Source organism: Phascolarctos cinereus, unplaced genomic scaffold (genome assembly GCF_003287225.1).
Source record: "Phascolarctos cinereus isolate Bilbo 61053 unplaced genomic scaffold, phaCin_HiC Scaffold_726;HRSCAF=1367, whole genome shotgun sequence".
Classification (NCBI taxonomy): domain Eukaryota; kingdom Metazoa; phylum Chordata; class Mammalia; order Diprotodontia; family Phascolarctidae; genus Phascolarctos; species Phascolarctos cinereus.
The window spans coordinates 208,830,643-208,844,933 of record NW_027556098.1 but is presented as its reverse complement, the minus strand read 5'-3'; the positions used below and the strand labels follow the sequence as shown (position 1 = coordinate 208,844,933).

General features: G+C 38.9%; 1 protein-coding gene across 1 annotated transcript in view; it reads right to left on the bottom strand.

Annotated features, from left to right (window-relative positions):
* Positions 1-14,291, bottom strand: part of CCDC141 (coiled-coil domain containing 141) — a 272,693-nt gene that overhangs the window by 108,586 nt on the left and 149,816 nt on the right. Inside the window, 2 exon segments of the mRNA XM_078146957.1 lie at positions 1,364-1,483; positions 5,853-5,994. Coding sequence (XP_078003083.1) covers positions 1,364-1,483; positions 5,853-5,994 — 262 coding nt within the window.

The window sequence follows — 14,291 nt, the reverse complement described above, 5'->3', positions numbered from 1 at the left end:
GTTCTTTTTTTAGCCTTTTAATGATATACCCAATCTATTGGTCTGCTCTTTCTCTATTTTACTGATATAAGCATTTAGAGATATAAATTTTCCTCCAATCACTGCTTTTATTGTATCCCATAGGTTTTGATATATTGTCTCATTATTGTCATGCTCTTTAATGATATTATTGATTGTTTCTATGATTCCCTAAAAACCACTCATTCTTTAAGATTAGGTTGTTTAATCTCCAAGCAGTTTTTAATCTAAATTTCCATGCTCCCTTATTAAATATAATTTTGTTGCATTGTGATCTGAAAAGGCTACTTTTAATATTTCTGCTTTTCTGCTTTTAACTATAAATTTTTTATATCCTAATATATGGTCAGTCTTTGTAAAGGTACCATGAACTGCTGAGTAAAAGGTGTATTCATTTCTATTTCCATTCAATTCTCTTCCTTTGTAATTTTATATATTTTAATTTATTCATTTTAAATCATTATTCCAACATAGGGTCCATAGGCTTTATTAGAATGCTAAAGGTGTCCATGACACAAAAAATGCTAAAAATTCATTCTTTAAAGGTTGTGTGAATGTGTATATATTACACGTCATATAAACACACACACACACACATATATATATATATATATATTATATATATATATATACATTTGTGTGTAAATGTGTGTGTGTGTGTGTGTGTGTGTGTGTGTGTGTGTGTATAGAACCCAATGCTTTCATCAGTGTGTTGGTCAAGGAGAAGAAGGGAGGAAGTCTGTGCTGAAAAGAGGCAGGTATGCAAAGGGGGTTAGTCATGAACTAGCATGCTCATTGTTTCTTTGTGAAAGAGATTGAAGCCCTGAGGGTACAATTTCAGCTTCAAAGTAGGCAATGACTACTATAGGGAATGAACATGAATACCAGGTCTTCTAAAAAAAAAGTTTTCTTTTGTAGGTCATTAGAGCTAGTCTACTAGCTGCCTCTTGAATTCTTACTGGAGTAGTAATTTTCTTTGTAACCCTCTACAGTAGATAATTACAAATAAGGCTGAAGGATGGCCCTCCCAGACCCCACCCCCAAACTCAAAAGGGTATTATTATCAAAATATCTTTAACATCTGCCCATTAAGGAAAGGAAGGGAGGAGTCACAAAGTACTTGAGCAAAGCATGAAAATTCTGAATCCCATAATAAGCTCACGCACTTTTTCTTAAATTCAGAGATACCAACATTTTTAGACACACATACATTTTAAGATAATTAGTTGCAGTGATACTAATTTATATATATAACAACTATGAACTGAAATTATGGTTTATAGATATTCTTTACCATTTGTACACATTCTATAACTACAGCACAGCTTATTAAAACGTCACTTACCTTAGCTTGACTATCTAGTTCCAGGTATTTGCTCAAAATTCTCTCTGAATCTGAAAGACAGGAGCCAAGATCCATACTATTTGAAAGTATTGGACTGATTTTCTGAACTGACATTGTTGCCTTTAGAAATAAAAGACAAATAATCTTAGAGACTTATCTGTAGAGATAAGCATGCATATTTAGTACATGACAACCATAGAATATATATGTATGTATATGTATATATACACATAAAATTATATACTGAATCTTAAAAGCCCTGTTCTTGTAGTAGTGGTGGATTTGCACTGGTCCATTTATATTCTTCTCATCTACTTTCCACTGAGACCAATAGCATACATTTTGGAGACAGGTGACCAGAATTAAGGCTAGAGTTTATGGGCAGCTAGGTCGGGCCTCAGACACTTACTAGCTGTGTGAGTCTGGGTGAGTCACTTAACGCTGTTTACCTCAGTTTCCTCATCTGTAAAATGAGCTGGAGAAGGAAATGGAAAACTACTCTAGTATCTTTGCCAAGAAAACCTCAAAATGGGGTCATGGAAAGTAAGACACACTTGAAAATAACTGAACAATAACTATGGACCCTGGGAAAGAGGAAAGCTATCAATATGGTGATGGGAAAGCTAACTGACACATGTGGGAATCAACACCATGACAATGGTGCCATTATTATTTGCACACTAACTACACACACACACAAAACCCTTTGAAAAATAATACAGTCTAAGGCTTTATGCTCAATAGGGGTTGCCTGACTTGAATTAATGAGTGTGAACATGCATCCTTAGAATATCATGGGGCTAAAAAATAGTCCAAAAGTCCTGGCACCCAAATGAAATGACATGATTTAGTGACTTGTCCATTGTCACACAGGTAGTAAATGTCAGAGGTAAATCCTCTGACTCTGAATCATTGCCTTTTCCACTGTACCAATCTGCCTCCAGCCTAGAAGGAAGTGGTTTATCAGTTGCTAATTACAATCTTGTCAAAATAATCAGTATTTTACAAAATTGAAATTTGAACCACAATTGCCATATTACCTATGATACCTAACACCACTAAGGCCAAGCAGCACCCAGGCCCTGGACCTTTCCATATTTCTTCCTCCTCATAACAACTTATTTGTTCCATGGTCTATTTGGAGGAGAGGAGGTAATAATGACCTAATTAACCAACCAGCTTGTCTATATGTTATCTCTCCTAGTTAATATATAAATTCCTGGAGAGCAATACTTTTTTCTCCATATTGCCTAGCAATATTTTAGATTTGCAACAAATATTTGTTGGACAAATGAGTGATTCAATGAACAAATGAATGTAATTGTTGTTGTTGAGTTGTTTCAGTCGTGTCCAACTCTTTGTGACCCTATTTGGGGTTTTCTCAGCAAAGATAATGGAGTGATTTGCCATTTCCTTCTGCTGCTCATTTTACATATGAGGACCTAAGCCAAATAGGGTTAAGTGACTTGCCAAGGGTCACACAGCTAGTAAGTATGTCTGAGGCCAGATTTGAACTCATGAAGATGAATCTTTCCGATTCCGAGACCAATGCTCTATCCACTGTGCCACCTAACCATCCAATACATATAATGCCTTGCACAATTTGAAAAATGATAAGAAAACAGCTTGGTGCAGTATGCTATTATACTATTATATTACATTGTTATATTATATTTTATACTAATATATAATCATACTATTGGTGTAATATACTATTAGTCACTAATATGAACTAGGTGGTGATTTAGTGAATCTATGATTAAATGAAAATTATCTTAGGTCTTCTATTGTCTTCCTGTTCTGATCTTTCATTGTAGCATGGAGACGACCCTAGGATCTTAATGGCTATGACAATGTGACAGTCCCTAGTAGGTCGAATGATCCTATCAATGGAGTTATAACAGCTCTCCCTTTCCCAAATCAGCTGCAATCAGAAAAATAAACTTTGGGAAAGTGGCTTATTGATGTGATAAGCCATGTGTCTTAATTAAGGGAGCAGCTTTCTGTGGTTAGCAGGGCTAGATCTCCTTGAGTATCTCATATAAAGGGGTAACACCATGAATAACCTCTAGATTGTGAATCTTTCAGAATGAAGAAGTTACGTTCTCTCCGGTCCTAGAAAGGATGGTGATGATCAGGCTACAAGGACTAACGAGAAGAAAAATAATTCTATGGGATCTAGTTGGAACAGAAGCAGTGGAAAGGGCTTGAAGATATGTATTCTGAGCTCTTTCAGGGTGTATCTCTGTGTCTCTGTATCTATATCTCTGTCTCTCTTCCCCCTTCCCCCCCTTCATTTGGTCCCCTTTCCTGGTAGGCAAAATGGTAGGCATTCAAAAATGCAGAGGTAGAGTCAGTATTTCCAAGACTGTTATTTAAGGGGCTACCATGCCTTTTGACCCAAACTTGACAATGCTGTATCCCTAGGGATGTGGTCCTGCTCCTGTCACTATATTTTGAATTTCCCAAGGGCTCAAGACATCATATTAAGAACTAGAATCATAGAATTTTAAAGGTGGAAGGAATATGAGAAATCATTTAGTCCAACCTCTTTAATTTGCAAAAGGAGGTCAAAGTTCAGAGAAATGAAGTCATTTGCCTTGGGTGATGCAACAATTTGGTGGGCAACTGTTGTTGTTCAGTTATTCAGTCATGTCTGACTCTTCATGATCCCATGGACCGCATCATGCTAGTACTGTCCATGAGGTTTTCTTGGCAAGGATACTGGAGTGATTTCCCGTGTCCTTCTCAATGGATTAAGGCAAACAGAGGTTAAGTGATCTGCCCAAGGTCACACAACTAGGCTAGATTTGAACTCAGGTCTCTGAGTAAGCAGGCTGGGGCTCTCACTCAGGTCTCTTGACTCTTCATCCAGAGCTTCTTCCATGATTCCATACTGGTTCTACACCATCTGGATAAATAGCAAAGGATGATAACCTAGAAAGCAGCATACTTCATTCATCCTTACAGTTGCAGAAATGAAGTCTGGGTTTCTCCACAGGCATACCCTTTCCTGAGAAACCTATTCATCCTCTCCATATAAGCCTAGATTCAGATAGCCATTGTATCAAATAAGGACAACTCTGAAACACTACCTGTTTTGGCATTTGGGACTTGGCCCAGACAGGTGTAAATACCACCTGTAAGGTTACTGGATTTTCAACATATTTATTATATATTTTCAAGTGGTAGATTCTACAACTGAAAGGAAAATCATTGGTTTCAGGACCCCCTGAAAACAGGAGAGATTGAAAGGAGTCTTCTCTTATGCTATTCAGTTGAGAGAGCATCCTGGTCATTCTTTTAACTGCAAGTGGTGATGGAGGCAGGGCGCAATGATTTAGTAAATCAGTGAATGAACACTTTGGAGTCTGAGCACCTGAGTTTCAAATCCTTCCTCTAATGCTCACTAAATGTATGACTTTGGGCAGGTCACTTAATTTCCCTGGGCCTCAGTTTCCCCATCTGTAAAATGTGGGGGATGAACTCGATGGTTTGTGAAGTTCATGCCAGTTCTAGTTGTGAGACCCTAAAGCTTACAGCTAATTTCACTAAAGTAATTCTAAACGTAAACACAAAGAGCTTGGCATTAACCTACTAAGTAACACTTGTGGTGGAGTAGAAAACTTAGTTGCCTAAAACATCACAAGACCTGAGTTCTTCTGGTTCTGTTGCTTGCTGGCTGTATAATCGTGGGCAATCCCTTTATTTCCCTAAACCTCAACTTCTTCATCTGCAAAACTGATATAATGCTAATGCCTACCTCATAGGCTTTGTCAGGAAGATCAGCTGAGATGATGCATGGGAAGCACTAAATTAATGCAACGTCTGTTGCCCAACATTTTGCCAATTGAAGAGTTAGGTAGTGCAGTGGTTAGAGCGCTGGACCTGGAGTCAGGAGGACCTGAGTTCAATGTCCTCAGACACTCACTAGGCTGGTTGACCCTGGCAAGTCACTTAACCGGTATGCCTCAGTTTCCTTATCTGTAAAATGTGCTGGAGAAGGAAATGGCAAACTGCTCCAATACCTTTGCCAAGAAAACCACAAATGAGGTCGAGAAGAGTTAGACACAACTAATCTGCACAAAAGGAACTACTGGTTCTTGGGACTACTGGCATAAATCTTCAGTATGGTCTAACATGGTTGCTATTTATTGCTCATGCTGCTTTTGAGAGAGGGATGGGGGTCCTTGGGAGAAAGAAGATACAATGCTGGTTTACATGTGTAATTATTGCCTGTTCTTGGCTTATAGGTCTTGTGGAGAAAGCAAAGTGGAGCATAACAGGAGACTACTTGGTATGAGATGAATTTACTCTTAATTAAGGGGAATTTTTGATGAAATAGCACCCCTTTCCCCAAGCATTTACCGTAGCTGACACACAGCCTAGTAGCACTGAATTAAGCACACCTAAAGCTACCATTGGTGAAGCAATTAGTGCAATTGATTCCGAACCATTAATTTAGGGAGGAAGCATTTTATGATACTACCTTCCTTAGGTATCCCTCCATTGAGGCAGTTAATTGCTGTTTCCTAAGAGCAAGTTCCTTATGAGCAGAACACTGCTGGCTTAGCTGATCCACTCTTCTCTGAATGCATCCCATCATTTCATGAATGCCAGCCATCTGAGAGCTAAATGGGAACAAACCAGCTGTTAGTTCATCTCTGCCTTGATGTAGGCATGCAGCTGACAGTAAGCAGTGGAAAAACAGATCTGCTGTCTCAGGTTAGATCGGATCTAGCTAGAGCTGAAGTTTTAAGTTTTAAGTTTCCAATCTGGCAGGAAAAAAAAAACCCGACCAACCATGAAAGTAGCAAAACGTTATTAAAACAGAAAAAGAGCAACTGAAGAGTCTATGTGTGGCTGTTAAAAGGTTCTGAAAATGCAAAGTGAATTGTCCAATTTGCTACGAGGACTAATCTTCTTTTTAAGAGACTATCTTGCTATCATATTTCAAAAAACTTCAAGACATTTATGGCATGAGAACCCACACAGTAAGGCAAATAACTTTTCCCATAGTTGCTATGGAATGGTTTCATATATGAAGTAGTCTCTGAAAAGAAATGTGAATATATCAATCAACAAAGCATTTACTTGCCTAATAATATACAATATTTAAGTAAACACTAGCGTGTCAATTCTCAGCAATAATAGTACTCAAGGCTATCCACAAACCAGCAATCACCAGCAATTAGGTATCACTATGCACAGTAGAGTCCTGAATTAACAAATTCCTGGACAGTTAGTTAACCTGGGAGTTACAGAGTGAGAGGGCCTTAAAAAAAATGAACCTCAAATTGTCCTCCCCCCACATTATCTTAATAAGTTTCCTAACTAACCCCAGTTGCTTCCTAATAGGAATGCAAGGTAATCAAATGGCTATTACTGTATTTATGCAATTTATTATTTGGAACTTTTCAGATGAATACAATTTAATTTTATAATCCCAGATTTTATTTCACTGTGTCTCCTGTTTTGAGAGCACAGCCTAGGCTACTATTCTAACATTTCTAGACTTAAAAAAAAAACTTTAATCAGTCAATTCTTTCAAACACTAATAAAGAGTAAGATCACAACTCTTGAATTTGATTATTCCAAGTTTGAAAAAAAATCTTGCCAAGAGTTACAGATTTTTATTGCTTTTACTTCTAATAATTAATTTATGCCTCTGTAAAAAATGAATTTAATCAGTAATAAAATGAGGGCAGGCACTGGTAGGAATGAAAATGAGGGCTCTGAAATAGACAAAGAACCATCAGTCGTTTGAGAATTTCCCCCCAGGATTATGAAAAGTGGCAGGAACATAAGTGTTTTCTGTAATGCAGCTGATGTTCCAACTAGTGGAATTAAAAGGGAGAGGCGGACTAATAATAAATATTATTACTGAGACATAAGGTCTTCTGTAATTAATACAGCAACAACTAAAAGTATTGTGAAGGAAAAAAATGAAAGGTATTTACAAGAGGACTCAATTTAAGGTAAATGATTTTACACAGTAACAGTTTGTGGCACCACCAGTAATTGCATTTATCATAAACTCTTAAAGAAGTTTTTCAGCATCTTATTGGTCATTGAGTCTATTTTCTCAATGGAGGAGTCCTTTCTACAATATCCCTAACAAATAGTCATCCAGCCTATGTTTGAGTGGTCCAGAGATGGGAAACTCATTACCTCACATCCATTCCAAAGACTTCAGGTTTTAAAAAGTTATTTTGCAGTTTGGGGCAAAAATTTGCCTCTCTGTAACTTCTATGCATTCATCCGAACTCAGCCCTTTGGAGAAACAGAGCAAACCTATTTCCTGTTTTCTCTCTTCTTTCTCATGGACAGCTCTCGCTTCTAAACAGCTTTTTTCCCCTCAGTTATGTCGTGGTTTCTAGACTGACTACCATCTTGGTTGACCTTCTCTACATATACTGTACTTTATCAATCAGCCTTTGAATTTTTGATTAGATTTAAAAGATTTTTGTGTGCTAAAAAGGATACTTGAAAATCTGTGGGGCTTTACTCTAAAACAACCTTTTATCATTTACATCCTCCTCTGTTCCTTTAATCATGTCGGTGTTCTCTGTCCTCCCCTCCTTTCTAGTCTCAGTGTAAGAGGTGACCCTTCTTGCCAGAGCTAACTCCTTCCCCTGCGCCCTCAATCCCACATTCTGATCTTGTAATGATCACGCCCTCTTTCTCTTTCATATTCCACCTTGCCTCTCTCCTGGGTTCTTCCCAGGGTTGTGAGGCTCAAATGATACAATGGATGTAAAGCGCTTTGGAAATCTTAAGGTGCTCTATAAATACTATTATGATTGTTACTATTATTAGCCTATAGTCACAAGGCTTCTAAGTCTGGTGATGACTTCATTCCCTGAGCCTTCTGCTGCACTCCTGCTAAGTTCAAGCAATGTTTATTGAACAATAAAGGGGTGTGCTGGTAAATATTTAACACCAAGGATCTTTTGGGGGGAGAATGTATGCACACATACTTGTAAGTTTAATCTGCATTAACCCTTTCTTAAGTCTAGAGACAATCAACAAAACAGTAAATCAAGCCCTAATCGCACTGAAATTTCGACAATGGGCTCTCACAAGCTCCTTAGAGCTACTTCCAGCACACTCCTAGTCCACCTTCAAAGTCCCCAAATAAACATGCTTAAATTTTCACTATACTTAGAAAATAAATTTTAAAAATTTAAAACCTTCCCTTGAGCCTTGGCGAATTTGAATTTCAATTAAATTCCATTTGTCTATTAAATGATTACCATCACTAACATAGTTAATAATAAGAAAGAAAACAAGCATTTATTAAGCACCTACTATGTGCCAGGCACAGTACTTTACAAATATAATCTCATTTGAGCCTCACAGCAACCCTGGGAGGTAGGTACATGCTATTATTATCCCAGTTTTACAGCTGAGGAAATTGAGGCAGAGAGAGGTTAAGTGACTTGCTTGGAGTCACACAGCTAGTAATTATCTGAGGCTTGATTTTTACTCAGGTCTTCCTAATTCCAACCTAGCTCTGTATCCATTGCACTACCTAATTGTGGCATTTATTAAACACATATTATGTGCTATGCACTGTGGTAGGTGGATCAAAAAAAAAAAGACAAAAGCATGTTTCTACTCTAAAAAACAGTCCAAGTTCTAATGTGGGTGAAAACACACAAACAATTATATATATACAGGGGAAATGGGAGGTAATCTCACAGGAAGAGCACTAGTGGGGGTAGGGGGAGGCAAAGGCCTCTTACAGAAGGTGGGATTTGAGATGTCTTGATGGAAGCACAGGAAATTAAAAGGAAGAGGTTGGAAAGTGTCATTTTTGAGGAACATCGAGAAGGTCGATGTTTCTGGGCCACAGAATATACGAAAGGGATAAAAACGAAAGAAGACTGGAAAGGTAGGAAGGGGCCAGGATATGAAGGACTCCAAATGCTAAACTGAGGACATTATATTTTATCCTGGAGGTAATAGGGGGACATTGGAGTTTATTGATTTGGGAGGGACAAGGTCTAACCTATCCTCTAGAAAAATGACTTTGGCAGATGAGTGGAGGATGAATTAGAGTAAGGAGACTTGAGGCAGGGAGACCAACCAGAAAGGTTTCACAATAATTCAGGCTTAATAAGAGCCTATGCCACAGTGATCATTGCTGAGTTGTTTCAGTTGTGTCTGACACTTCATGACCCCACTTGGAGTTTTCTTGGCAAAGATACTGGAATGGTTGGCCATTTTCTTCTCCAACTCATTTTACAGATGAGGAAACTGAGGCAAACAGGATTAAATGACTTCCTTGGGTCACACAGGTAGGAAGTATCTGAGGCCAGATTTGAACTCAGGAAGATGGGTCTTCCTGACTCCAGGCCTGGTACTCTATCCATTGAGCCACCTAGCTGTCCAACAAGAGGGTTAGCTGTGGGTGAGAAGGGGCATACAGAAAAGATACTGTGATGGTAGAAATGAAAAAAAAAACAGATTGGATACATGGAGTGAGTGCAAGAGAGGAATCAAGGGAGATGTCAAGATTGTAAGCCTCAACAATTGGGAGGGTGGTGGTACCCTTGATCCAGAAATGTGGAAGGGAGGGTTGGGATCAGGAGGAAGATAAAGACTTCTGTTTTGGAAATGTTGAGCTGAGATGCCTACAGAATATTCAGTTGAAGATATCCAAAAGACAGTTGATGGTATGAGACTGAAGCTCAGAAAAGAGACTAGGATTTGGTTGTATAGATCTGGGAATCATCTCTATAGAGATAATTGAATCCTTGGGAGCTGATGAGATTGCCAAGTGAGGTAGTACAGAAAAAGAAGAGAAGAGGGCCCATGACAGAGCCTTGGGGAATGCACATGTGTTATGTTTAAGACCTACTCCAAGGCAATTGAGTCAAGATCTAAAATGATCTTCATTTCCCTATTTCTTTTTTTGCTAGTGTGGATGCTACCTATCTTCAACTGGCTGTACTACATTATATCTTTTTGTCATTTGTTTGATAGTAGTCCCCTGGAGGGAAAAATGAACCTGGAAGAAAAACCTGGAAAAGAGACTACAAAGGAGTAGCTGGACAGATAGAATGAGTGAGAACCTAGCAAGGAGAGCATATCCAGGAGGTGGTCAACAGCATCAAGTGATATCAAAGGGTCAAGAGGGATGAAGATGGAGAAAAGCCCATTAGATATGGTAATTAGGAAATCACTGGTGACTTTGGAGAGAGCAGTTTTAGTTGAATGACAAGGTCAGAAGCTAGATAATACAGGGTTAAGAAGAGAATGAGAAGAGAGGAATTGGAAGTGAGAGAGAAAGAGAGAAAGAGAGAGAGCCAGAGAGAGAGACAGAGACACAAAGAGACAGAGAGACATAGAGACATAGAGATAGAGACAGAGACACAGAAACAGAGACAAAGAGACATAGAGACAGAGACAGAGAACAGAGACAGAGAGACAGAGAGAGACAGAGAGACACAGAGAGAGAGAGAGAAAGAGGGAGGGAGGGAGAGAGAGCGAGAGAGCACAACTTATCAAGGAGTTTAGCCAAGAAAGGAGATATGGACTCTAGCTGGTGGGGATGGTAGGATTGAGTGGTTTTTTTAAGGATGAAGAAGACATGGGAGTGTTTGCAGGTGGCAAGGATGAAGTCAGTTGTTAGAGAAAGATTCCATATAGAATTGAATTAGCTAAGCATGTTCTTTTGACACAAATTATCTCTCTTTGAGGCCATGCTTGCAGTTCAGTACATTTACCATAAGCTTTGCAAGTTGATACAGTGTTTTTTCTACCAAAAAAAGAGGAGTATATGTATTTGTGCACTTGTGTATGTGTGCATATCTGTGGGGTGGATAACAGTCACCCGTCTTCACCTGGACATATTTTGACTACGAATAACATACAAATCAATGTTCAAACATATTCTCCCATGGTCTGAAATAGAGAATAGCTTGATTTAGTCAAGAAGATATTGTTATTCTCTGAGAGTAGCTGGAATAAGGGTAAATTGTGACTGGTAAGTTAGAAGAGGAATTCCCTGAACCATGCAAAAGTCATTTCATTCCCATTTTAGCTATGCTTGGTGTGTGACAGAACCAGAAATAGAAAAAGGAGGAGGTGAAAACAAGTTCAGGGCTGCAGTGAGAGAGGCTACCTTCAGACCTACCCCATGGGCAATTGGGTTAAGGTCTAAAATAATCTTCATTTCCTTGCTTCTTCTTTTGCTAGTGTGGATGCTACCTGTCTTTAATTGACTGCACCAAATTATATCTTTTTGTCATTTGTTTGATAGTAGCTCCCCTGGAGGGAAAAATGGAAGAATATAGATTGCGCTGTCTCTCACAGTCCCTGCAATTAGCCTAGTTAGATCAGCAGAGTGTACAAACACCATTAGAGGTCTCTCATACACCATTTGAGAGATACTTCCAGGATCTATTTCCAGCATATATCAGTGTATATTCAAGAGATACTCGTTGTAGACACTTAGGTTGCAGGCAGACTCTTGAAATAGTGAGGATAGATGGTCACCTTTGGCTCTTGCCAAGGGAGAACTGAGCTAAAGGGAAGTATACTTCCTATGCAGTGAAGGACATGACAGACGATCTCTGCTTGTTTCTGAAGTTGCTGGTGACTTTTTCACTACTCTTCTCAGACACCCATGAACTTCATACTGTGAGGAGTCAATCAGTCATCAGCTAGGAACATCATAAGGGTACATTCCCTCCCTCCTTATTATTCTTTGCAGGGGGCAGAGGAGAGAAGAGGGAAGATAATGGATTAAAAATGTTTTCCAAAGAGCAGGGTTTTACTGGCTTCAGCCTAAAACATAGACTTACATTTCCAATAAGCATGTTGGCTTCCCTATCTGGATCTGTCACAAATCTGGACTGGGGGAGGGGAGGAAAATCTAATGATAATGTCTTCTAAGGCATCATCCTGGAGAATAGTAAGTTCCTTTCAAATGTTTCATAAATCACTATTGGCAGCCCATCTGGATTAAGAGCCGTACCAGATGGTAAGCACTTGACAACTTACTCCATCTCATCAGAAAGCATCAGCTGATCACATTTTTCTTCTCTGTCTTATGGCCGAGTTTCATTTTGGAAATGGGGAAAATGTCTTCCCTAACCCATGGTTTATTTTTGTCTCTCCCAGTAACTCAGCTATTGTCCTTTTAACAGATATGCATGGCTACCTAATAGCAAATCATCTGAGACTTCTCCATCATTTCCTTCTGTCACAGGAAAAAGGCCATTTCTTCTCTGACCCACTGCACACCCTCCCCCAACAAAGCTGAAGTATTTTAAACACATGGGCTTTTCCTTCTGCATTATTTGTTGAATTTGGAGTTCTAAGATTGTAGAATCATAGATAAAGGAACCTCAGAGACCATCTAATCTAAGTCTCTCATTTTATATATGAGGAGAGTGAAGTCCAAAGAGGGTAAATAACTTACCCAAAGTCTTATAGATCGTTAACAACATGGATGAAATTTTAACTCAGGCCAACACCAGAAAAAAAAATTCTCTTTCACTGTTAAATTTTGACTCTGCCACCTATTATCTTGCTGTGCAATGGGAAGAGTGATGAATTTGGAGTCAAAGGAACGGTTCAAATCCCATTTCTGTCACTTATCGCCAGCGAGACCTGGGACATAGCATCTAACTCCTCTGGGCTTCAGTTTCTTCATTTGTAAAATGAGAGGTTCAGACAATTTTGTCTCTGAGATCCCTTCCAGCTCTAAATGTATAATCTTATGGCCCTACTCTAATTGTATTCAATTCAGGAAAGTCACCAAACTTCTCTCTCCTCAGCTTCTGGAACTGTAAAATGAAGAGATTGCACTAGGTGATCTCTAAGGGTTATTTCTGTTCTTTATCCTGTGATCCTTTATTCTGATTCATGAGCCTTTCCCTCAAAATTGTTGTGTTCATCCTTAGTTCTCTAAGAGGACCAATGACATCCTGAGGGTGAAGTCTTGTTCGTGAATTGAATTTAAGCGAGGCAAAGCTGTGCAAAGTCAACAGCCATTCTTTCCTCCGAAGTCATTAAAGTCCAGTGGCAAGACAAAAGTCAAGATGGCTGGTGATGGCCCAGGATGCAGTGGATGACCTTGGCCTTTCCAAATTAAGATCTTTCCCCGGGCCCTGGTTTGTCTGGGGCAATGCTCTTTCCCTATCACATTGGGGGTTGTTCTACTTTCTTCCTTTTAAATATCTTCTACCAGTGAAACTAATAATCTAGTCAGTATGAAAACAGCTTTGAATAGGTAAGAGTGAAATGGCAGGCTGCCAGATACTCAGTTAACAAACATTTATTAAGCACTTACTATGTGTCAAGCACTGTACTAAGTCCTGGGAATAAAACAAAAAGACAAAATAACAAGGGAAGAGAAAACACAAAAGGAAACTGAAAAATGGGAGTAGAGGTTGGGATGGGGGAGTTGAAGGACAGGGATATGGTGAAGTCAGTCAGAGAAGTTCTAAAGCAGTGTAGGCATGTGAGAAATGAGATATCTGAGCTGAGATCTCCTTAAATGGAGATTTGGAGTTCATGGCCCCATTCTCCAATCAGAGAAGCAGAGGGCAGTGATGAAATGGAGTACCAGGGCTGATAAGATTACAGGATTTTACAGGTAATCCCAGTGATTAGCTTCCTGAGGCATGATGGAGAAATCAGTCAGAGAAGGTTGTAAGAGTTACCCCATCTCTTAGTTAACTGACATGATAATTAAGGATTTCTAATGTACTAAATTCTGATGCACAACTATTTCTCTATAATGAATTTTGGCTTTTCAAAAATAAGATTATTTCCCTCTTTTAAAAGTAAAGCTAAGCTACTTATTTATGTCCTGGTTTGTTATGACCAAAGAATGCATCCTTTTATTGCTAGTCTGTTGGTGGTGTGTCTCCAAACTTAGTTATCTTGGCCCTCAAGCAGTGGATTGCCT